Source organism: Nycticebus coucang, chromosome 1 (genome assembly GCF_027406575.1).
Source record: "Nycticebus coucang isolate mNycCou1 chromosome 1, mNycCou1.pri, whole genome shotgun sequence".
NCBI classification, from domain to species: Eukaryota; Metazoa; Chordata; class Mammalia; order Primates; family Lorisidae; genus Nycticebus; species Nycticebus coucang.
In genome coordinates, this window is record NC_069780.1 from 167,772,044 (window position 1) to 167,794,820 (window position 22,777).

General features: G+C 41.1%; 1 protein-coding gene across 5 annotated transcripts in view; it reads right to left on the minus strand.

The window, feature by feature from the left end:
- RAI14 (retinoic acid induced 14) overlaps positions 1 to 22,777 on the minus strand; it is a 146,663-nt gene that overhangs the window by 22,270 nt on the left and 101,616 nt on the right. For all 5 annotated transcript variants that reach the window (XM_053592403.1, XM_053592436.1, XM_053592416.1 and 2 more), the window contains 3 exons: positions 14,490 to 14,578; positions 3,846 to 3,910; positions 247 to 304 (listed from right to left, as the gene is read on the minus strand). In XM_053592403.1, the coding sequence (XP_053448378.1) occupies positions 247 to 304; positions 3,846 to 3,910; positions 14,490 to 14,578 (212 nt within the window). The remainder of the gene's footprint in view (positions 1 to 246; positions 305 to 3,845; positions 3,911 to 14,489; positions 14,579 to 22,777) is intronic.

Genomic DNA, 22,777 nt, shown 5'->3' on the forward strand with positions numbered 1-22,777 from the left:
TTAGTTTAAAAAGAAACCTTAAATCAGATAAAATGTGTTAACCATGATAATATTCACTATTTACTGGATGGGTGGCAAGCAACTGAAGAATTCTAGGTGTGCTCCTCGGTAAAACTCTACACGTTTTACAAACTGAGTAAAATGGGGATGTCCAAGAACAGCAGGAGGACCCTAGTACAGTAAGGTTAATGACCCGAATAAACGAAAACCTAGAGTTACCTACAGCAGAAGACGAATGAGAGTTACCTGCATAGTGTAAAGCTGTTTTCCCAGAGCTGTCAATACTTTCGGCTGGACATTTAGACTATGAGACAAAGATAAATACACATAATAAAATATCCTGCACAAATTCTATTTGGTTCGTCCTTTTCCTGCAAGGTACAATGTGACTTATGAGGAAGGCTATCAACATAAATAAGCCCCAATGCTGTGCTCCAAGCCTGCGGGCTCACACGGAGAGGGAGCCTCCTCTCTCCTGGGTCAGGCACACTGCCCCCGTTTGCCACTCTGCCTGTTCCCTCCACCCCCTCACAGCATCTGTCATGGCAAACATACTCTAGGATGTTCCACCTTGAGCCTCCTTTTCCCTCATCTCCTGCCCTAATCTCTGTGCTCCTGCCCCAAACCAGCCTTCCCTTAGGAATTACCCGCACATAGCCCATGCTTCCTTGCCTCCTTCAGTCTGGACCTGCTGCAGTTTGGTGTCTGCTCTCAAGACTCCACAAACTCGCCCCAGTCAAGGTCAGCTTCATGTTTCCAATGACCAACTTCTCAGCTGCCACCCACTCCCTCTACTCAGGCAATCCTCCCTCCACTCCTAGCGCCCTGCCTGGCCCATCCCACTTTCCTCCTGCTGCCCTGGACATACTACTCCCCACTCTAGCCAAACAGAAAACCTCAGGGTTCCTTGGTGCCCCTTCACTGAGCTCTCTGCTTCAGTAAACGCATCTACACAGCTTGAAATACCATCTAGAAGTCAGTTACTTCCCACCTGTAAATCTCAACAATAATTGTAAGTATTATATAAGTTTCAGCTAGCTATCTTGTGTTCTAAGAATTGCCTAACAACTCTAGTTAGACTATTATTAACCCCTAATTTCAGAAAAGGAAACAGACCCACAAAGAAGTTAATAATCTGCCCAAGTCCCAGTAAATGGCAAAGCTGATGCAAACTTACCTGCGTTGTTATCCATACACAACAAATGTCATCTTGGGGTGCTGAGCTTGTTCTCCCACTGCTTGCCTCACATCTTTGCTCTAATGTCTTATAAGCACCTCAAAGGTAGCGCAGCAAAAAGTGCCATCTCCCCCTGCCCCACAGCTAACCTGCTCCTCTGGATTATTTACCAATCTGTCAATCTACTCACTGAGCCATAAACCAGGGAATCAACATCGTTGATAATGTCTCTTCTTCTTCCACATCTAATCTACTATATCCTGTCAATTCTTTCTCCAAAGCACAACTCTGAGCTTACCCTCTTCCTTTCTTGTTACTTACTCCCTGGTATAACATCTCACCTCAACAGCTAAGTTGGCTTCTTGGTCTCCTCACATCTGCTTTTTTTCCTTTTTAATCAATTCTCTGTAAAATTAGAAAGACCTCTTAAGACTTTTAACATCACTGTCTACCTAAACCCCTTCGGAGTTCCATGTTGTACTGAGGATTAATTGCAGTCTGCCTGTTGTGACACACAAGGGCCCACATGCTATGCCATTTTTCTTCTGGCCTGCCTTGCCGCAGGCCCAAGCACTGGCTTTCCTTCTTCTCTGCAGTACCTTTCCTGCCCCAAGGCCTTTGCACTTGCTGTTCTATTTTCTTGGAATGCTTTCCCCTTGGCTCTTTGAGTCTCTGGGGCTTTCATATCACCTGTATCATGAAGCCTTCCCTAAACCTCCAGCTCTCGCTCTGCTCACAGTGGCCTGTTCATTTCCTTCTTAGAGCTGTGCAATCTGTAATGTGTATCTGGGTACTTCTTTCTGGTAACTGTGAACTCCACCAGGATAGGGGCTGCTCTGGTCATTAGAATATATTCAATGAATGACTTCATGCACAGTGCCCAGGGAGCACTTGGTGTAAGAAATGGGTGGCCAGCGATCAGGGGAAGGAAAGAGTTTGTTTGAATTTGAAGAATCTCACAAGGCTCTATTTGTGCTCATTGCTTCAAGGAGGAAGACCTTTAAATTTGTAGCCACTGGAAGGGGGAAAAATCTCCAGCAGACAGAGAATAACAGTGAAGGCCTGGAGAACCTAGAGACATCAGTAAACACAGGGTGGAGAAATATGGGTGAGGGAGGTAAAAGAGGTCACATCACAGCCAGGCTGCTGAGACGGGGGTGAAGGACCTCAGGAAAGCCACCCATCAGGAGGACATCAAAGGCTGAGGTTGAACACCTATCCTGAAAGAAGAGCAACTTGGATGTTTTGGAAGTTAGGAGGCAAAAACAGGAAAACAGGCTACCTTAGAGTGAAATATCTGCCACTTAGTGGGCGGAACAGAGATCAAGTTACCACTTACTATGCTTTGGCCTAATTTTAGAAAAGCACAAGGAACTGTTTAAAGGCTTCAAAGATTTCAGAGAAAAACCAATGCATTTGCATAACCAGATATAAAATTACATTACAGGCTAGAATATCTGGTCCTTACCCACAGGGATTTCCAGCCTGTCAGGTTAATTCTTCCTTAAAATCAGAGCCAGATGCAAAAACTTGATAGCCAAGCCAGGATGGAAATGGAGATTTAAAATACAAATAAATTTTTAAAAATCTTTGAGGGAGAGCCAAGGGCATGGAGGCTGGGCACTTGGGCAAGTGAATGATTTTCAGTTATCCAGAATGCCTGGTCCCAGAAGAGGCAAGTCAGAAAAGTACCATTTTGACTGTCTTCAGGGAAAGCCTCATAAAGCAACGTCACAGACATTGATCTATCTTTCTTGAATTTTGCTTCAAAGACCTGTTGAGGTTTCACATTCCTGGAACTGGCAGTAGCTTACATCAAAACAAGAAGCTATGTGATCAACAGAGCTGGACAAGCTGAGAAATGTGACCACATTTCTGTATTAAAATTTCAAAGCCAAATTAAAGCAAGATGCTGCTTTCCAAACAGTGCTTGCGAAGGCTGAGACACAACTCAAGAGAACAGATAGTACTCCAAACACATATTTTATTGCCCTATGCTGTTTCTGAAAACAGCCAGCTTGCATTTTGACTGGCAACAGCTGGATGTTGCTGTATGGACTGCTATTGGGAGTTCATTAAATATTCATCTTTAAAGATTTATGGAAGTTGTCATTGCAAGGGATCATTATAAACTTCCTGGCAAGGTTATCAAACCAGGGAGTTGGCTTAAAATTAGAAAGAAGAACAAAACCAAGAACTTAAACAAAAACTGAGAACTAAGAACTCAAGTTACATGCGAGGAAATAATAGGTGAAATTTTGCTTCTCAAGAAGAACTGCCTTCTACTAATGATTTAAAGAGAGAATAGTAAGGTATTGGAGATCCTTTGTTATAAAAATCTCCAACAGCTTGTAAAAAGTTTTTAAAAATTGATTATTTGGAGGGTCTAAGTCCTTCAGAAAAGCCAAATGAATGGAAGGAATAAGGCTGGATTCCAGAAAGATGCTTGCACATTTTGGTCGGATCCTCTCTCTACACGTGGAGCTGCTATGGAAACAATCTTCTCCTTGGCTGTCATTTCAATAATGACTTATTTTTTTAGGCAACAGATACTGGAAGAATATTTAAAGCTGTATATATGGGGAGGCGTATTTGTTCTTCCACAGATAAGAGTTATCTTTCCATTGTACAAATGACCCATTTATAGCACTACATGTCGCCACTTTACCTGTAGGAGCTTCTTGATGCACTCATGGTGGCTGTTCTTAGCTGCGAGGTGTAAAGCGCTGTGTCCTAAATGGATTTCAAAAAATTGGAAATCAAGGCCATGCTTTTAAAATCTCTTTCTTGTCTCTGAATTAGAGACAACTATGAGGAAATACATTTTCTCCAACAAAGATGCAATTGTTACTCTTGAGAATAAGGTTCACATCCTTCAGTGTTACAAACGTGGGAAGGACACAGAGCATCCTGCCCCCCAGAAGCCATTCACAGCCTCCAACTGCTGTTCTCTGGGGTGAAACCCTGAGCCAGCAGCACGCAGTGGACACATGACATGCAAGCTGTCAATGTGTGAGCCACATGTCCTGAGCCTTCAACAGTCACGCCATGCAACAAGTGCCATGGGCTGAGGGACCCCATAAAGGGGCCCACAGGCCAGCAGAGAACACATCATAGACCCACACCATTAAATACCTACTGACTTCTCATCTCCCTTTCCTCAAAATGTATTCCAGCCCTGAATGAAAGTTACCCAGAGTTTTCAGATTTTCCAAGTCCATACACAGAAGAAGGGAAAGAGTTATAAAGAATACACTGTTACATAGGCATTTTATTAAGTTCCCTTCCTGACTCCTACATGAGACTCTCTGATGGCCGTGTGGTCAGATAACTTTAGGAAATCCTAATGGTCTACCCAGCTCACCCTGCTGCAGAATGGGCCTACAGAATTTCTATGGAAGAAGTGCTCAAGAGCAGCCTAAGGGGCTCCTACCCCCAGGCCTTTACAATTGCTCGAGCTCAGCCTGAGTCTCCTCTCCTAGGACAACCACATGCTTGCTTTCACTTCCCACCTCCTGAACGAGGCCTTTCCTCACCTCCTTGTTTAAAAGTCCAAGTCCTTCCCAACCCTCTTCATCTCTACTCCTTGCTTTATTGCTTTATTCTTCATAACATCTAGTACCTCCTTTTACTCTCTTCTATCCCCTCTCTACAAAGAAAACAGGGACACATACTTAGGTAGTTACTTGTTTCCTCCAGGCCCACTAGACTATAGACTGTGAAAATGACATTCGGGCTTATTCCCTGCTATGTCTCCAGTGCTTTCAAAAAGGCCCTTGCACAGGAGGCTCTCAATACACTTCCATCAATTTCAAGTGGAGGGTATGCTAATTTCACATCTGGATTGGGATTGGGGTGTTTGGGGAGAGAGAACCAAAGTTACAACTGTCAGCCAACTCAAAACACCCAGTAAGCTTTTAAATCCTCCCCCCACCCCCCAACTAGACCAAGATATCCCCAACATAACACCTGCAACATAACACCTATACTTCGGGATATGCATGTTTCTCTGCTCAGCTCTATGGACATTTTAAGTGCTGCGGGTGGCTGTCCCATGCAGTAGAGGCTATTAAGCAGCCTCTCTAGCCTCTACCCACTAGCTGTCCAGTTGTGACATCAAAAATGTCTCCAGACATTGCCTAATGTCCCCTGAGGGACAGTATGAACCCCAGCTGAGAACCACCAAATTAGGGGAACCACTTCTTTTTGTATGATGGCCCAATTCCAAAATAACAATGTCCTTTCTGAGTCTTCACTCTATAACATAGACTAGAAACCCACTAATTAGAGAATTATATGGTTAGGAAATGCCATATTTAAAAATCAGAGGGTCACAGGACCACGGCGAGTGGCACAAAAGCATGTATAAGGTCAAAAGATCAGATTCCTTCTATTCTGAGATCAGCTGTACTCAGAGATTTAAAGGGTAGGTGTGAGCAGGAAATGTTTGGTCAGGATGGGATACGGAAAGAGGGATTCCTCCCTCTTTCTCAAAAACAAGAGAATAAGAAAGATTTTTTAAATGAGGGAAAAGAGACCCTAGATGTAGAAAGACAAAGATTGTCTCTTCCTTTTCCTCCTTTCATTATATGAGATCCCTCTTTCCGGGGTATATATAAAGTGAAATTGTAGGAGGGTAGTCTCATTATGCATTAAATAGGCTTTGGTGGGATAGCTTGCCCCACTCCCATCATTTATACCAATGTTTCTAAGGACAAACACATTCTGAGTTTTAAACAAATGCCTTATAAATGAATTTTTGGAACAGGTCCTGATTGTTAGCTGGAGACTGTTTATGTTGTACATGCCAGGCATTAACTTTTGTCTATGCTGTGGACAAAAGCTTTCCTGCACAAACAGCATCCACATGAAAAAGGCACAGTTCTCCAAGACAAGATAGCAACAACCAAGATTTAAATGACTTGTCCTAAATTAACAAACAGGCTTTTATTTCACTTTAACTGTTACAGTCATATCTGCAAGTCAGTGCTGAGTTTCTATATGGGTATAAAAGAACAGCTACATGAAAGTTCTTTTATTCCCTGGCCCTCTGATATGTATTCCTAACCAGCAACACAAAAGAATTTTCCCTTAGAGTAGTCTCAAAATCCGAATGACGCATCATTCCCTGGACACCATTAGAGTGAAGTAAGAGGTCTCTCGTTGCTAACATTAAAACAAAATTCTCTTTTCAAATGTAAAATTTTCTATAGAGAATATATTAGTGGCAGAATCCCCCTGTAGTGAGACAATCCACAAGTCTGGCTCTCACATGGCTGTGGATCTGTCTGGAATATCAGGAAGCAATTTCCCCACAGGCAAACAAGGACAATCCTAATTCAAGTGCATTCCAGTAGAACTTTGCCTGCAAATAAAAGATGAGTGGTACTTATAAATCAAGAGTCTTGGATTATTACAGGTAGTCTAAGAATCCTATTACTGAAAAGGACTCTAAGCAGAATGGCCTAGCCGCCCCAGCCACAGGACATCTTCCCCTAAAACTACCTCAGTGACCATTTAGTTAATTCTTAAGGCAACTGGAAAAAAACAGGGAAGAAATAACTAATATAAAAGAAAATATTTGTCAAATACATGTGAAAAACCAGTGAAATCATAGGATGTGAAGACAATGGCTAACAAATACCAAAAAGATAAAGTTTTAAAAGTCAAGCTTCCCGATAATGATACAGAAACATTTAAAAGATAATTAAATGACACTCAACTCGGTAAGAAAATTTAAAATAGTTTCTAAAAATTAGAATTTTAGAATGCAGAATATACTTTAATAATAGCATTAATTTATTTAGTCCTTATTTATCATTTTAACTATATTTAAACAAAATTATTCCTAGAAAACCTCATGTTCGCATCAAGTTTTTAACTGTGAAGCACAAGTCCATTCACCTTGTATTTCCAGGACAGATAAAATCATATTGTAAAAGATTTGTAATAACCATTCTTACTATTAACAGAGTTTTATGAAATTATCGCTTAGTCTCCTATTTTAAAAGGACAATATAGATTTATACTCTGCTTTACATAAAATCAAAAGCTGTACGTATCATCCGAAATATTTTCAGGGCCAGGTTATGCTGATTATTACGTATGGTTGGCCCTCTGACTTCTCTATACATGAGTTAGCAGCAAGTAAATAACATATTTATTGGGTATAATTTATAGCTTTACTTCAGAGCAACCCATCTTCTAAAGTACCAGAGTTTAAGATGTACTAACTTTTGCATCTTCACATGGTATCAAATTTGAGTGGGATTAGGTGGTGTCATGAAGAGAAGGCCACCCAGAAATTAAAACCACAGGTAAACCAGCAAATAGGGACATCAGACTAGAATAAGGGCTCATAAATATTCCCCCTTCTGAGAATTCAGATTTTCCTACCTCAGCTTCTCACTCTCCTAATCTTTTTTCTTTTATGAGAAAGGAAGTTTTATTGCAAAAGTCAAGAGTGCAAAGTAATCAGAGGAACCTTAAGACATGTCAGTGTGACAGGAACTGCAGAATTACTTTACATTGCCCGGACTGGACTTCAACTCCTAGGCTCAAATGATCTTCCTGCTTCAGCCTCCTGAGATGTTAGGACTACAGGTGTGTGCCACTGCATTCTGGCTCCAATTCCTATAGCAAAACTTTCCATTTTTAACTGGAAAAATTGCTGCCCAGAATTTCCTAACTTCCAATAAAGCAAGAAGTGGCTGCAGACCACATTCTGTTCCAGGAGAAACACATGTGTGCAAAGTGTGGCCTGCACTCGCCCTTCTACTTCTGTACTGGGATAGACCCGAGGGTGCTATCAGACCACAGAACAACAAGGAGAAGTAGTCTGGGCCCCCACAGAGCACAGCAGACATGCCAGGCAAAGTTTGGACTTTCAACTGAGAGAAAATTCTGTCTTGTTTAAGCCACTCTTATTTCGAGACCCTGTCACATAGTTTCCAATATACAGTACAGGCTTACCAATAAAGAGAGTTTGAAAGGTTATGTTTCAGAGAATTATTGATAACAAACAAAAGATTATTTGTCTTCTTTAATCTTCTAGTAATGCTTCTATTTAATTCCACTGCATATTCCAGGCATCCAAAAATAGAAGGAAAAAAAAAAAAGGCTACGAGTCGATTTTATTGTTTGCCTAGGAAAATTATTTTCTAAAGAATTGCCAATTCTTACATCAATGAAGAACAAGAGCGAACAAGCAATGAAAGGTGTCAAACAGAGGCTAAGGAGAGAGGATTGCTTGAGCTCAGGAGTTCAAGACCAGCCTGAGCAAGAGCAAGACCCGCCTCTACTAAAAATGAAAAAATTAGCTGGGTGTGTGGTGGGCACCTGTAGTCCCAGCTATTCGAAAGGCTGAGGCAGGAGATCATTTGAACACACGAATTTGAGGTTGCCATGAGCTGGGCTGACACCATAGCACTATAGCCTGGAGCAAAAGACTGAGACTTTTGAAACATGTCAAACAAACAACATTGAGTTCAGTTCAGAGATGGCCCAGTGAGCTTATGAGCTAACCTTCCCATCTGACTGCCTGTGGTGCAATTAAGGAATAGGAGAAACTCCCCTCAAACCAAAAACCTAAGTCATAATTTTCTGAGAGTCTTTGGATTTGATTTTCTTTTCTTTTCTGATTTGTAAAAGGAGAGCAGGTGATACAATTGCGTCACTTTTTTTTTTTTTTTTTTTAAGACATGAAACCTTTCAAAAGCCCAATGTGCAAAAGAGAACAAAGGCAATCTGGCTGAAGTAACAATGACCATGGTAATATGGGAGCAAAATGCAGTGAGCACTTCTGTGCGCCCATCGCTGAGACACCCACACTAACCATTGCAGGCCTCCAAGGCTATCAAAAATGGCATGTATTGGTGTTGCACTGTACACCCAAGGCCTTATCTTCTGACAATGCTTTGCTTTTAAGATTGCTTGTAAAACATCCATAAAAATTCTCAGACTTCCAAGTATTTCGTGTGGAAGGGTAACTTAAAAAAATACTAAAAATTCCTTGGGCTTCTATAACTTAAATGTAGTTGACAGTTTAGAAAGTAGAAATCATACCAATTTGACCACCATTTGACCCTGATGGTGGATAAAAAAGGAGCAAAAAGGGTCATGGTAATAGATTTTGAAAGTTTTCCCCAAAATCTCTACAGGGAAATATGATTTATGGTAACACATCTTCGCACCAGTTCTCACTAGGCCTTGGGATTGAAGAGGATTATGTATCGATAATAATGTGCCAACACTTAAGATAGATTCACAGCTCAATTTACAATTTCCAAATTATGGAAACAATCTAAATGCCCACCAATCCAGTAATGGATTAACAAGCTGTGATATATGTATGCTATGGAATACTATTAAGCCATAAAAAGATGGAGGCTGTATATCATTTCTACTAACTTGGATGGAGGTGGAAAACATTCTTTTTGGAAAGTATCACAAGAATGGAGAAGCAAGAATCCAATGTATTCAATTCTGATATGAGGACAATTGACAACACAGTACATGATGGGGGGTGGAGGAATGGGGGAGTGGAGAAAGGGAAGGAGGAGGGGGTGGGGGGGGATCACGGTGTGTGACACACCTCTTGGAGGCAGGACACAATTATAAACAATCAGTATAACCTGTTTCTTTGTATCCTCAATGAATCCCCAACAAACAAAAGACAAGTTCACTGAAAAGATAACACCACTAAAAGTTACTAGAGTGGGGAACCTGCAGCCTTGGGGCCACACATGGCATTCTGAACCTGTGACTGCAGCCTTTTGACCAAATCTGAATGTTATACAATAAATCCTTTTAATAAAGGCTAGCTGCTAAGCCATTCAATCCATCCCCTAACTACCATGACCGAGGATTTGGACTAAGGATGACTGAGGCAGAATTTCTAATGTCCTTGTCTCTCCCTTGTATCTAGATAGCCTTCCTGAATGGGAGAGTTAGTGGATGGGCATTATAGCCATAGCTGAGATGTAGGCATGGGCAATAAAGTCCTGTGTTCTCTTTACATGCTTTCAAGAAATCATGGGAAGAATTTAGTGCTTCATTCATACCAAAGTAAAACAATAAGGCTGAGGAACAAAGTGTTGGACTCACTGCCACAAATGTTTGGTGAGGAGAACTTTTCAACCCATGGAAAGGTTTGGACAGTACCTTGCAACCACAAGGTGATCTGGATTCCACCAACTATAATCAGTCCCCACTGAACAGTCCTGAGAGATATCCAGGATATACCCCAAATGTTGCTTCTTAAATAGCTGTGCCTTCCCAGTCTATAAGGAAGTGAGACTGGGCTGGGGTGTCCAGGTCTCCCTGCTCGGCACTACACCAGGCTCTCAGAACCTGACGTGGGAATCTGGTGGTAAAGATGAGCCCTACTTACTTTGAGTTGGATGGCCATAAAAACAAAAACAAACAACAACAAAAAAACTATACTTCTTAAGAGCTCTTAATAGATATTGGTGGAATATTAAATTAAAAAAGTAGGATGTAGGCCAGGCGTGGTGGCTCATGCCTGTAATCCTAACACTCTGGGAGGCCAAGCTGGGTGGATCGCTTGAGCTCACGAACTTGAGCCCAAGAGTTGGAGGTTGCTGTGAGCTATGATGCCACAGTACTCTACCCAAGGCAATAGTTTCAGACTCTGTCTTGATAAATAAATAAAAAGTAGGATGTAGAATTTATTATATAATGTGATTTCAGTCATATAAAAATGTGTTAGGAAAAAACTAGAAGGAAATATAGCAAAAACAGACACACTTTTTTTTTTTTTTTTGAGACAGAGTCTCACTTTCTTGCTCCTGATAGAGTGCTGTAACATCATAGCTCAAGGCAACCTGAGACTCCTGGGCTCAAGGAATCCTCTTGCCTGAGCCTCCCAAGTAGGTGGGACTACAGGTACCCACCAGTATGCCCGGCTACTTATTTTAGAGATGGGGGTCTCACTCTTGCTCAGGCTGGTCTCAAACTTGCAAGCTCAGGCAATCCACCTACCTTGGCCTCCCAGAGTGCTGGGATTACAGGCATGAGCCACCATGCCCAGCCACACACAGGTTTTTTTCTTTCTGATAGTAGCAGGAATACTATTACCTTCCTTTTTAGTTTTCTATATTTCCCAAATTTTCTGATAAGCATATATTAAAGAAAGTTACTTTTTTCCTATAATAAAAAGAGGTAAAGGAGGATGTTTAGTTATGATAGAAATGAGCACACTTCTGTCTAATCTATTTCTTAATATCAAGTGCAATGAAACAAGAGTATATGACAGCCCAATCACGCTAAGCTTATTCTTCTAGATTATGATTTTGTCTCATAGAAAGCCCCTTCTACTTAAGAGATACATCTCATTGGAGGATTTAGCCAATCATATTGCACTACGTTTATATATGACATGACATTAAAAGTCACATCAATAAATTTTAAAAACAAAATAACTAGGTCTTGAAATTTAAGATGATTGTAATTAATGCAATATACATTAATGTTTCCCTCAAGGTAGTCACTTAAGGAAATCATTCATTCTTCTAATGGTGTTGCCATTTCTCAAAATATTTTTGGAAGACACTTTGGAACTGCTCAGAAAATCATTCAGTTACTTCAATTACTATCTATTTTTAAGCAAAAGGTTTTACCAGTTTGACACATCATTTACCTGACTTGACTTCAAGTGGTTCTTGGCTTGTCCTAAAAAAAACCATATTATCAAAGAATAAAGATTCCTAACCACTGAGATTATTTTTAAAAAGAAAAAAAAAAAGAGCCACAGACTTTGAGAACAATCCTGAAACACCAATATTCAACCATATTTTGAGTAATAACAACATTCTTGCAATACCTGACTGCCGATCCCCAAAGATGACTACTCTGGCAAGGTTAATTTTTTTTTTTTTTGTGGTAGTGGTAGAGGGAGGGATCCATTATAGATTAAAGAAAAGCCTAGATAAAAATAAAGGAGTTAGGCTGATTTTGTATTTAATGAAAACTAACAAAAATTGATCAGAAGACAAAGGATTTTGGTGTGGAGTCCTGGAGCAGAATTCCAGGCTACAGACCCCAGGGGGCTCCTTCCCACAGGACAGTGTTTATAAAAATAAGACCACACAAGTGGTGACTGTGGCTCAGTGAGTAGGGCACGGGCCCCATATACTGAGGGTAGAGGGTTCAAACGCAGTCCTGGCCAAACTGCAACAGAAAAATAGCTGGGTGTTGTGGTGGGCGCTGTAGTCCCAGCTACTCGGGAGGCTGAGGCAAGAGAATCGCCCAATCCCAGGAGTTGGAGGTTGCTGTGAGCTGTGACACCACAGCACTCAGTACTGAGGGCGATAAAGTGAGACTCTGTCTCTTAAAAAAAAAAAAAAAGACCACACCACCTTTTCTCTCCATTTGCCTTGTTCATCATTTTTCAACACTGGCTTCACATTAGGATCACCTGGGGGAGCTTTTAAAAAATACCAGTTGACAGGCAACCTTCAGACAAAGAAATCTGAATCTCAGCAGATACAGCATGGGTGTATGGGTGTGTACTGTTTATTCTTCCCTTTTCCCTTCTCTCCCTTCCACCTCCAAGTTCCCAGATGATTCAGATGCGTTGCAGTACAAGGGGAGAGAATTACGGGCACTGGTCCAGACGAAGATCATGGTTTTTTCCCACAAGACTCATTTCAGCTAATTGATGAAATCAGCTTCTCAATAACCCACCCCCTTCATCACCTCAGACTATGATTCATAAAAACAGAAAGCAGGGAACACGGCTTGGCCCATACATATAATCTTAGGAAAAAGTACAAAAATGGGGGATAAGCAAATGGGAGCAGAGGAGGTCAAACTCTCCCTCTTTGCTGACGACATGATCTTATACTTAGAGAACCCCAAAGACTCAACCACAAGACTCCTGGAAGTCATCAAAAAATACAGTAATGTTTCAGGATATAAAATCAATGTCCACAAGTCAGTAGCCTTTGTATACACCAATAACAGTCAAGATGAGAAGCTAATTAAGGACACAACTCCCTTCACCATAGTTTCAAAGAAAATGAAATACCTAGGAATATACCTAACGAAGGAGGTGAAGGACCTCTATAAAGAAAACTATGAAATCCTCAGAAAGGAAATAGCAGAGGATATTAACAAATGGAAGAACATACCATGCTCATGGATGGGAAGAATCAACATTGTTAAAATGTCTATACTTCCCAAAGCAATCTACCTATTCAATGCCATTCCTATCAAAATACCAACATCGTACTTTCAAGATTTGGAAAAAATGATTCTGCGTTTTGTATGGAACCGGAAAAACCCCGTATAGCTAAGGCAGTTCTCTGTAACAAAAATAAAGCTGGGGGCATCAGCATACCAGATTTTAGTCTGTACTACAAAGCCATAGTGCTCAAGACAGCATGGTACTGGCACAAAAACAGAGACACAGACACTTGGAATCGAATTGAAAACTAAGAAATGAAACTAACATCTTACAACCACCTAATCTTCGATAAACCAAACAAGAACATACCTTGGGGGAAAGACTCCCTATTCAATAAATGGTGTTGGGAGAACTGGATGTCTACATGTAAAAGACTGAAACTGGACCCACACCTTTCCCCACTCACAAAAATTGATTCAAGATGGATAAAGGACTTAAATTTAAGGCATGAAACAATAAAAACCCTCAAAGAAAGCATAGGAAAAACACTGGAAGATATTGGCCTGGGGAAAGACTTCATGAAGAAGACTGCCATGGCAATTGCAACAACAAAAATAAACAAATGGGACTGGCGGGTTCGAACCTGGCCCAGGCCTGCCAAACAACAACAACAAAAATAGCCAGACCTTGTGGCAGTTGCCTGTAGTCCCAGCTACTTGGGAGGCTAAGGCAAGAGAATTGCTTAAGCCCAAGAGTTTGTGATGCCACAGCACTCTACTGAGAGGGACGGAGGGAGGGGGGTGGGGCCTTGGTGTGTGTCACACTTTATGGGGGCAAGACATGATTGCAAGAGGGACTTTACCTAACAATTGCAATCAGTGTAACCTGGCTTATTGTACCCTCAATGAATCCCCAACAATGAAAAAAAAAAAAATGGGGGATAAGATGCAGACAGTCTCCACTGAGAAACCACGTACACAGGGTAAGATGAAAACACAAAGGCACAAATGGTGAGAACATGGCACAGCCGAGTCACGGAGGGGACTCTTCTTTTGTCTTTTGACTTATCTGTAGACTCTCCATTTTCCACAATGATTACAAGTCACCTTTATGATATCTACTCTTCTGCTGGCCTGCTAACTTAAGAGATTAAAAGCCACATACCTGTAGTATCCTGGGCTGTCACATCCACACCATGTGTAACCATGACCCTGAGACATTCCACGTAGCCTTTTGCAGCAGCAAGATGAAAGCTGGAAAAAGAGGTAAATACAATATCCTTAAGATTTCCACTTCTCAGCATTCTTCTTGACAATTTTTTTGGCTCTTTATGTATACACTTTCATTTGAGCTCTACAACCACCCAATGAGTAGATTTTATGAGGTCAGCAATTAAATTCTTGAACCATCCCAGAAAAATCGCTATACATCTCACTGCTGAATATCATTACAGTCACCAGATGGCCAAGGAGAGTACTTTGAAACCATAATGATATCCAGCCATGAGGTATGTAGCACTTTTTCTAGGATAAGTTGGTGAACTTAATTGTCAGACATTGTATTACAACAGCTCTGATGGCCATTCCAGAAAAAAGAGTTCCAAAATTGCTTTGAAAGGCAGCCTAGGCGCTGGCATTAGTGCACAGCCTTCCAAGGGGAGTACCTCGTGATATTCAGCAATAAAGTACATACTTTTTGTAGGATGAGTTTGTGAACTTAATTGTCAGACCTCATATAATTGACCTCATTTTAACAGTCACATAGCAACGGGGGAGGGGTCAGGGTCAGTTTGTGTTCACATGTGTCTGACTACCCCCCATCATTGCTTTGTGGAAGGTGAGGAAACAGAGGCTCAGTGTGGTCTGACAATTTGCTCATGGATACTTTTATTAAGCTTTGGAGTGATCTTACATCTTCCAACCCAGGCTTGAAAAAATTTCAACTATATAATGGCTCTTATAAAATAAGTCAGAGATGTACTTTCTAGGTAATAAGTCTTCAGCTTTTTTTCTGTTGTCTAGTGCTTGCACCAAAGCCATCATCTTAAAGCAATATACTTTTAAAGAGAAACTTGTCTAAGTCAAACAGTGGTCAAGGTTGTTGTATGACAGCAATGCCAAATCTGCTGTTGTGTTGTAGCCAAGTAACAATAGATGCATGCAACATTTGTTAAGTGCCTAAAGTATGTCAGGCGTCTTACTATACACTTTGATACATTATCTCTTTCCATTTCCATAACAACCTTTAAGGTGAGTCCTCTTACTATGTCCATTAGACGGCAGACAGCCACAGTCTGGTGCAAATGGCTTTAGAACCTAGCAACACTTGGGAGTACAACCTATGCTCAACATGTTTAGATTGGCTGTTAAAAGAAAGGATAACATCCAAATGCCACACCAAACATCTCTGCAGGTCCCCAGGCTGAAGGGCACTTTTGCAGGCAGAAAGAATTAACGCACAATTCCAATGAGTAGTCAGGCCCAGATGCTGAGACAGCTGCAGGCTTTGAGAAGGTCTCCCTCCTCTCAATCTCCTTCATGCAGAGAAAGGTTCATGAACCTTCCAGTTCTTCTCCTGGCTCAGTTTTAAGGAGCTGCCCTCAGGATTTTTCCTATGCAACACCTTGGCGTATGTAGCTCTGAATTAATGCCACACAGTATTTTCTCACAGTGAAGGATCTGTCACGGGAACCCAGAGTCACACCTAACTGGCACGTCTATGAGCTAATACTCAATGGAAATTGGTCTGACTCCAACTCTGCTCTTAACAAGAAGGTTGAGTGAAGAGAACAGATCATTATGAGGAATATTATTTCTGGTTGCAAATCAGCCATAACATTACCTCTGTGTTTTTAAGATGTCAGTTTAACCTCTCTGTGCCGAAATTTCTACCACTGTAATGTGTGAGAATGAATCAAGTAATTTCTAATGTTTCTTCTGTTTCTGACATTCTATTATTTTAGCCTACCTGGCTCTGATCTACTATTTCTGTATTTGTGTGCAATCTATATGTGGTATCTCTTTATAGCCAAAACAAGTGATTTCATATTAAAGTAAAACTTTAACCACATGGAATGATTTGGGAATGTGGTAACCTTTTAATGGAATTCTTCACTCAGCACAACTCAACCAACTTTTATGGCAGTACAACAATGCCTGTTTTTCAACATTATTGGTGCCGCTTAAATTAACAATAAATTCACCTTTGAATGGTAAAACTTTTATTAATCTTTTTTTTTTTTTTTTTTTTTGAGACAGAGCCTCAAGCTGTCACCCTGGGTAGAGTGCATGGTATCACAGCTCATAGCAACCTCCAATTTCTGGGCTCAAGCGATTCTCCTGCCTCAGCCTCAAGTAGCTGGGACAACAGGTGCCTGCCACAATGCCCAGCTATTTTTTGGTTGCAGCCGTCATTGTTGTTTGGCGAGCTGGATTCAAACCTGCCAGCTCAGGTATATGTGGCTGGCACCTTAGCCACTTGAGCCACGGGCACCGAGCCAACTTTTATTTATCTTGGTGGAAGATTTCTAAATGTTGCCATCTTTAGTAACAGTATTTGTAACATAATTCTTTGCACTATGAGCCTCAATTATTGAACTCTACTTTTAGGAATACTAATGGAAATGACTCAGAATTACTAAGACTTGAAATTGATTAGTACGTATGTTCTTAATGTCTATGTATTTATTTCTAAGCTGTTCACTCCGCTATCACCCATAACAAATGGAGAACTACATCAAAAGTATCTAAACAAGAAGGTAGTTATATTCCCACTCTAAGGATAAAAGTATGGTACTAGCAATAGTGATCATTACACAGATGTATGTGCACACATACACTCTATCAATTGATTAAATCTGTAACTTTCAATTGAAGTATAAAAATTAAAAAAAAACCCTACACATACCATAATTGTATAGCTTGCTTTCACATTCATACTAGTCAAGAAACAGAACATTGACACCCCAAAGCTTCCCATGTGTCCCTTGTAGTTTATGAGCTCCTTCTCTGTGGGATATTTCTGTTTTTTCTACTGTGAACCTTCCTGGATTACCTCTGGATTGACTACTATATTTATGAATGGTTGAAACTGCAAACATATGACAGTGAAGAGTTACTATAGGCCACTACTGTATGTTGGTAACCATAGTCTGATGAATGGAGTGTCATTGTCTATGAATGACTTGAGAATTGCAGGGTTTTGGGTTCATTAGTTGGAAGGTCAACAATCATTCTAAGTCAGGAGAAATGAGGTATTAGGAGGCTGGGCTCAATTTCCAATCCCATAATAGAAATTTTCTTAGATGTTTCTTTTTAAAAGGAAAGCCCTGATATTGATCTAAATTTATATCTTTGAATGACTGTAACACATTTTATTGAGGGATCCTGTTAATTAAGATTATTACATATGCTTAAATGGCATGTGTGTATGATTTTGTTTTTTCCTGTTTCTCCCATTAAGAGTTTAGATAAGAAAGTGACTTTTCCTCTACTCTGGGGACTTTTCAACTACCCTCTTACAGAAGTAAACAAAATAATGACAGTCTTTTCCCAATTTATATAATTTGTTCCTCATTTGTCTTACCTAAAGCTTTAGCACTTACAGCTCTTATAGATAAAATTAATGAAGTATAAACAAATATAAATAATTAGAAACAGCTCGTTTACACAAAGGCAGATATTAATGCTTCGGCATCACCATATTTTAGCTAATGAAATCAGTCTTGTTCATGTGATTCAATTAAACACATGATTATTTTAAAGTGTTTCTCCAAGAAGACTCCCATTTCCAGAAGTTTATTGTGTTCTGATGTCACACAAAACCTGCTGCTCTACTTTCTAAGACACCAAATCACAGGAATGAGCCTAAAAGCAGGAAAGGGAAAGGATGATCATTTTAGCTGTAAGTTTCTGATTCATTTCTCCAGATAGACACGAGCTTCACTATGCATCATCATTCCTCTCACTGAGTATTCCTTTCCAGAAAGTGGGAGTAGAGCCCAGAAACAACAGTACCTGAATCTGCCCTTGGGGGGACAGTCACTAATGCGGTATGTCCCCTCTGCCCCCCAGGTCTAGCCTTTGTTAGGTTAGGCAGTTAGCATGAGCAAGGAGGGTGGCAGATGCAGTTAGGCTATTTTGGCTGTTTTGGATTCACGTGAGTTAGACTGGTCATGCTGAGTTGTCAAGGGAATGGGGCTAATTGAGACCTTGCAAGTGGGTTGCCTTGAGACAGTGGCTAATCAATGTCCCAGGGACTTTCTGACATGGACAGATGTGGTCATACATCATACTGAACAACCTAGTTAGGACCTTGGGAAACTTCTAAGAAGCAACTGATACTCCTCAAAAGTTGTGTACAGAATCCAAGCACTCCAGTGCTTGCAGTCACTAGGACTAGCCCTGCTTTGCTGCAGAAGTTAATAGTTTTTCTTTTTCTTTTCTTTTTACTTATTTACTTATTTATTTATTTTGAGACAGAGTCTCACTTTGTCACCCTCTAAACGATTCTCTTGCCTTAGCCTCCCAAGTAGCTGGGACTACAGGCGCCCACCACAATGCCTGGCTATTTTTTGTTGCAGTTGTCATCATTGTTTAGCTGGCCTGGGCTGGGTTTGAATCCGCCAGCCTCAGATATGTGGCTGGTGCCATAACCACTGTACCACAGGGGGAGAGCTTCTTTTTATTTTTTTTGAGACAGAGTCTCACTGTGTTGTCCCAGGCTTGAGTGCTGTGGTGTCCCAGCTCACAGCAACCTCAAACTGCTGGGCTCATGTGATCCTCTCACCTCAGCCTCCTGAGTAGTTGGAACTACAGGTGCCTGCCACCACGCCTGGATGGTTTTTCTACTTTTAGTGCTAAGATAAAGTACTATCTTACTTTATGGATTGTACTCCCAACCCATGCCCAACTTTTCCAAGAAAAGTACTTTTCTACTTTTACTACTTTAGTACAAGGTCTCGTTCTTGCTCAGGCTAGTCTTGAACTCCTGAGCTCAAGCAATCCACCTGCCTCAGCCTCCTAAAGTGCTCGCATGTTACAAGCCTGAGCCACTGTGCCCAGTCAACAAGTTGTTATTAGTCAATAAAATCTTGCTCTTCTTACTAAAACTTTACTTGCTCTCTAACTATTTCAGCGACTACTTCAAGCCACCACCACACTGCCCTAATACCCTTATCCTCTGGGGTCTGTGGCCTGGGAGGCAGTTCTGTAATGCGCTACATCCAATGGGCTGTTTATCCTTTGGCTTCTGGTTGGTCTGACCAATGCAAGGTGCTTGCAAGAGAGAGGAGGAAATGAGGACAGAATTCAGGGCATCAGGCCCTCCACTCCCTCCCTTCTCGGCCGCATGCAGGCCGTGGCTACCGTCTTCCACAGAGGCCACCACTCTGCAGGCCTGTGCTCCCTGGGTGTTAGTAACTTCTTCCTGCTTGCCCTTCATAGATCCCCACTGCTGCCAGGCCAGGGCTGCATTCTCCACTTTGCTGCTTCCCCTTAACCTGGCCACACATTTATCAATGGTTCCGTTCTCAGACTCCCATCAACTATGCTGGTTAAGGGTGTGGCCTCTTTCCTGCTGGGACCTTGAATGACACCAACGATGGGTATTTCGTGCATGATGATCCACAAAATGACCTGCTAGGTTCCAGGGGATATTATTTGATTGAATATTTGTAAAGGCAAATTCAGGATTCAAAAAGATGTTTCAGTTATCACATGTAATTGGGTAACTTTTTAAAGATATTTGGGCATTTTAACTAAAAAGCATTAAAATGGGAAGAATATGTCATATAACTTTAATCATATGGCACATGACAAGTGACTTCAAAAAAGTTTCTTAATATGGTCATGGGCCAATGTAGAGACCAGGGGTCATAGCTTTCTAAGGACAAGAAAAACAACAGACTTAAATGAGAGCCAGCACACAGTCTAGAATGCCCCACTATGCAAGAGAATGATAAAATTCAAATTTTATACTGTGAATTTGGCCTTGAGAGAACAGCCAACACCCCATCCACAATACACACAGGCCCTCACCCAGACACATAAACCACAACAAAAACAAAATTAAAAAATGAACAAGCAAACCTCACAAACACCTTACCAATGCAAGTGTCCCTGTAATCTATAAAACACAATCAAGCCTCTTAGAAAATATAAAACTGTATCAGCTCTTGGATCCTGCCATCACGCTGAGGTCTGATTCATTCTCCTTACTGCAAACTGAAATGGAGCTACTTAATTTTATAAGAATTGCTGATATTACCATTCATTAAAGTACAGGCTAGAACTATGGTCTACAATTGGGAAATTCCCTGTAATTTCTATGGGCATATCCCGGGGAATAACAATAGCTCTTCAGTAACAAATTAGAAGTTAAAAAAAAAAAAAAAAAGATTTACTGAAGTCTTCCCTATATACTATATATGTTATATATGTACTACTCTATATTCTACTATTTTAAAGTCTTCCAGATATATTTAGAAAAAGAAAATTAAAAGTAAGAAAGAATAGTTATTGGGATATAATTATTTTGATATCTATTGATCGCTCTGATCAACTCCTTCAAGTATTCCACTTTTGAGCTAATACAATAGCCTATCATTGCCATAGAATTTTAGTTAGAAAATCATTTTACTACTAAGTGTGGAACATAGTATTTATAACCTGAAAGAGTTTGCTACATCAGTTACCATATAAAAGAAACCAAACTGGTCAGAGACCTGCTTAAGCTTTGTCTTGTTTTTAAGAAAGATGTTCAAATGAAGAAGAGCCACAAATTAGACATTGAGATAACTGTGGTAGCAGCCCCCCTAACAACCCATCTCCTTTAATATCCAGGGAATGCTCACATGTTCCATGGAGATATCTCACACTTGAACCACCAATTACTAATAAAAAGAACTGAGTCGTTTTCTTTATTCCCCTCAGAGAGAAAACTGCTTGAAGTGGGACCTCTTCCTTTCTCTCCCATTCCCCTGCTCTGTGCCTAGAAGCTGCTACTAATCAGGAATGGAGAAAATAGCATTGTACAAAAGGACAGGGTGGGAAAATTACACTGTTGAGATGTCTTTTGTGTATTTAATGTGGGTATCCAGTCATCTTAAGGTTTTAATCTCAGAAAATCTGATACTTATTTCTAATGTCCATGATTTTGAAAAATTAAAGCTTCCAACACGATAGCTTTATTAGAGCTTGGAAGAGGGACAAAAACCTGTAAGCAGCATGATATTACAGCGATGATACAAGTAACTATTAAGAGCTCAGACTATCTGGGTAGAGTCTGCACTTTACTGCTTCTTAGTCTCCACATCTCTGTTTCCACATCAGTAAAATGGGCTCTGGAGGCATAAATGAATTATGTATAAAAGCGCTTAGCAAAATGTGAAGCATGAAGTAAACCCTCAAAAGATGCCATCAGGCTGGGCACAATGGGTCGCACCTATAATCATAGCAGTCAGAGAGGCTGAGGAAGGAGGACTGCTTAAGGCCAGCAGTTCAGAACCAGCCGGAGCAAGAGCATAGACCCCCGTTACTACAGAAAATAGAAAAATTTGCTGGGTGTGGTGTCATGTGCCTATGGTTCCTCGAGAAGCTGAGGCGGGGGGGATTGCTTGAGCCTGGGAGTTTGAGGTTGCTGTGAGCTATGATGACATCACTGCACTCTAGCCCCAGCAACAGAGCTAGAGTCTGTCTCAAAACAACAAAAAAATTACTATCAATGATTGTAGCTTCACCAATACAGGGCAAGGCACAGGATCTGTGACACGTTGCTTAATAAAAGGAAGTGTCCTCACAGTGCTCACAAAGGACCGGGTAGCAGAAGTTAAATCAGAACCACCAGTGCTGAGGAAATGCCCAGTGGGGAGGAAGGGGTAAAAGCTGCGTGCATTTCGAATGAGTGGAAACTTGGGAACCAAGTTGTAGACAAGTCACAGACCACAAAAATCCATCCAAGACCAGCCTTGTCTAAAGCTCCAACTCCGGCAGCTAACATTCTGGCACCTTTCACGGAAGTGATAATCCCCAAAGCAGCGTTTTGGCAGCAGCAAGCCATTAACGTTTAGCCCGTGAATGTGAACCAGAAACAGAGCCAACTTTTAATAAGATACTCAAGTGGAAAGTTAGGTTTCGTTGGGTAGAAAAACATGACCCGTCAGTAACAGAACCTGGATTTGTGGATGACAGGGAGTAGGCTTCCTTTCTCACACAGTGACTAATGAATGTAGGCACCCTCAGTGGTGGCAGTGCAGGCTGGGGCCACCCTGTCTGGATTGCAGGCAGCATCTGTGGGTCACCTCAGGCTTAGGAAGCACATGGTGCCCCAGGTCAGCACATGACTAATTAAGAGCATGGTTGGAGCCCTCTGATGGTGGATGTCCTGGGTAGCTGGCAAGTCTAGTCTCTAAAGACAAAGATTGCGGATTGGGGTGGGGGACGGGTGGGGCAAGA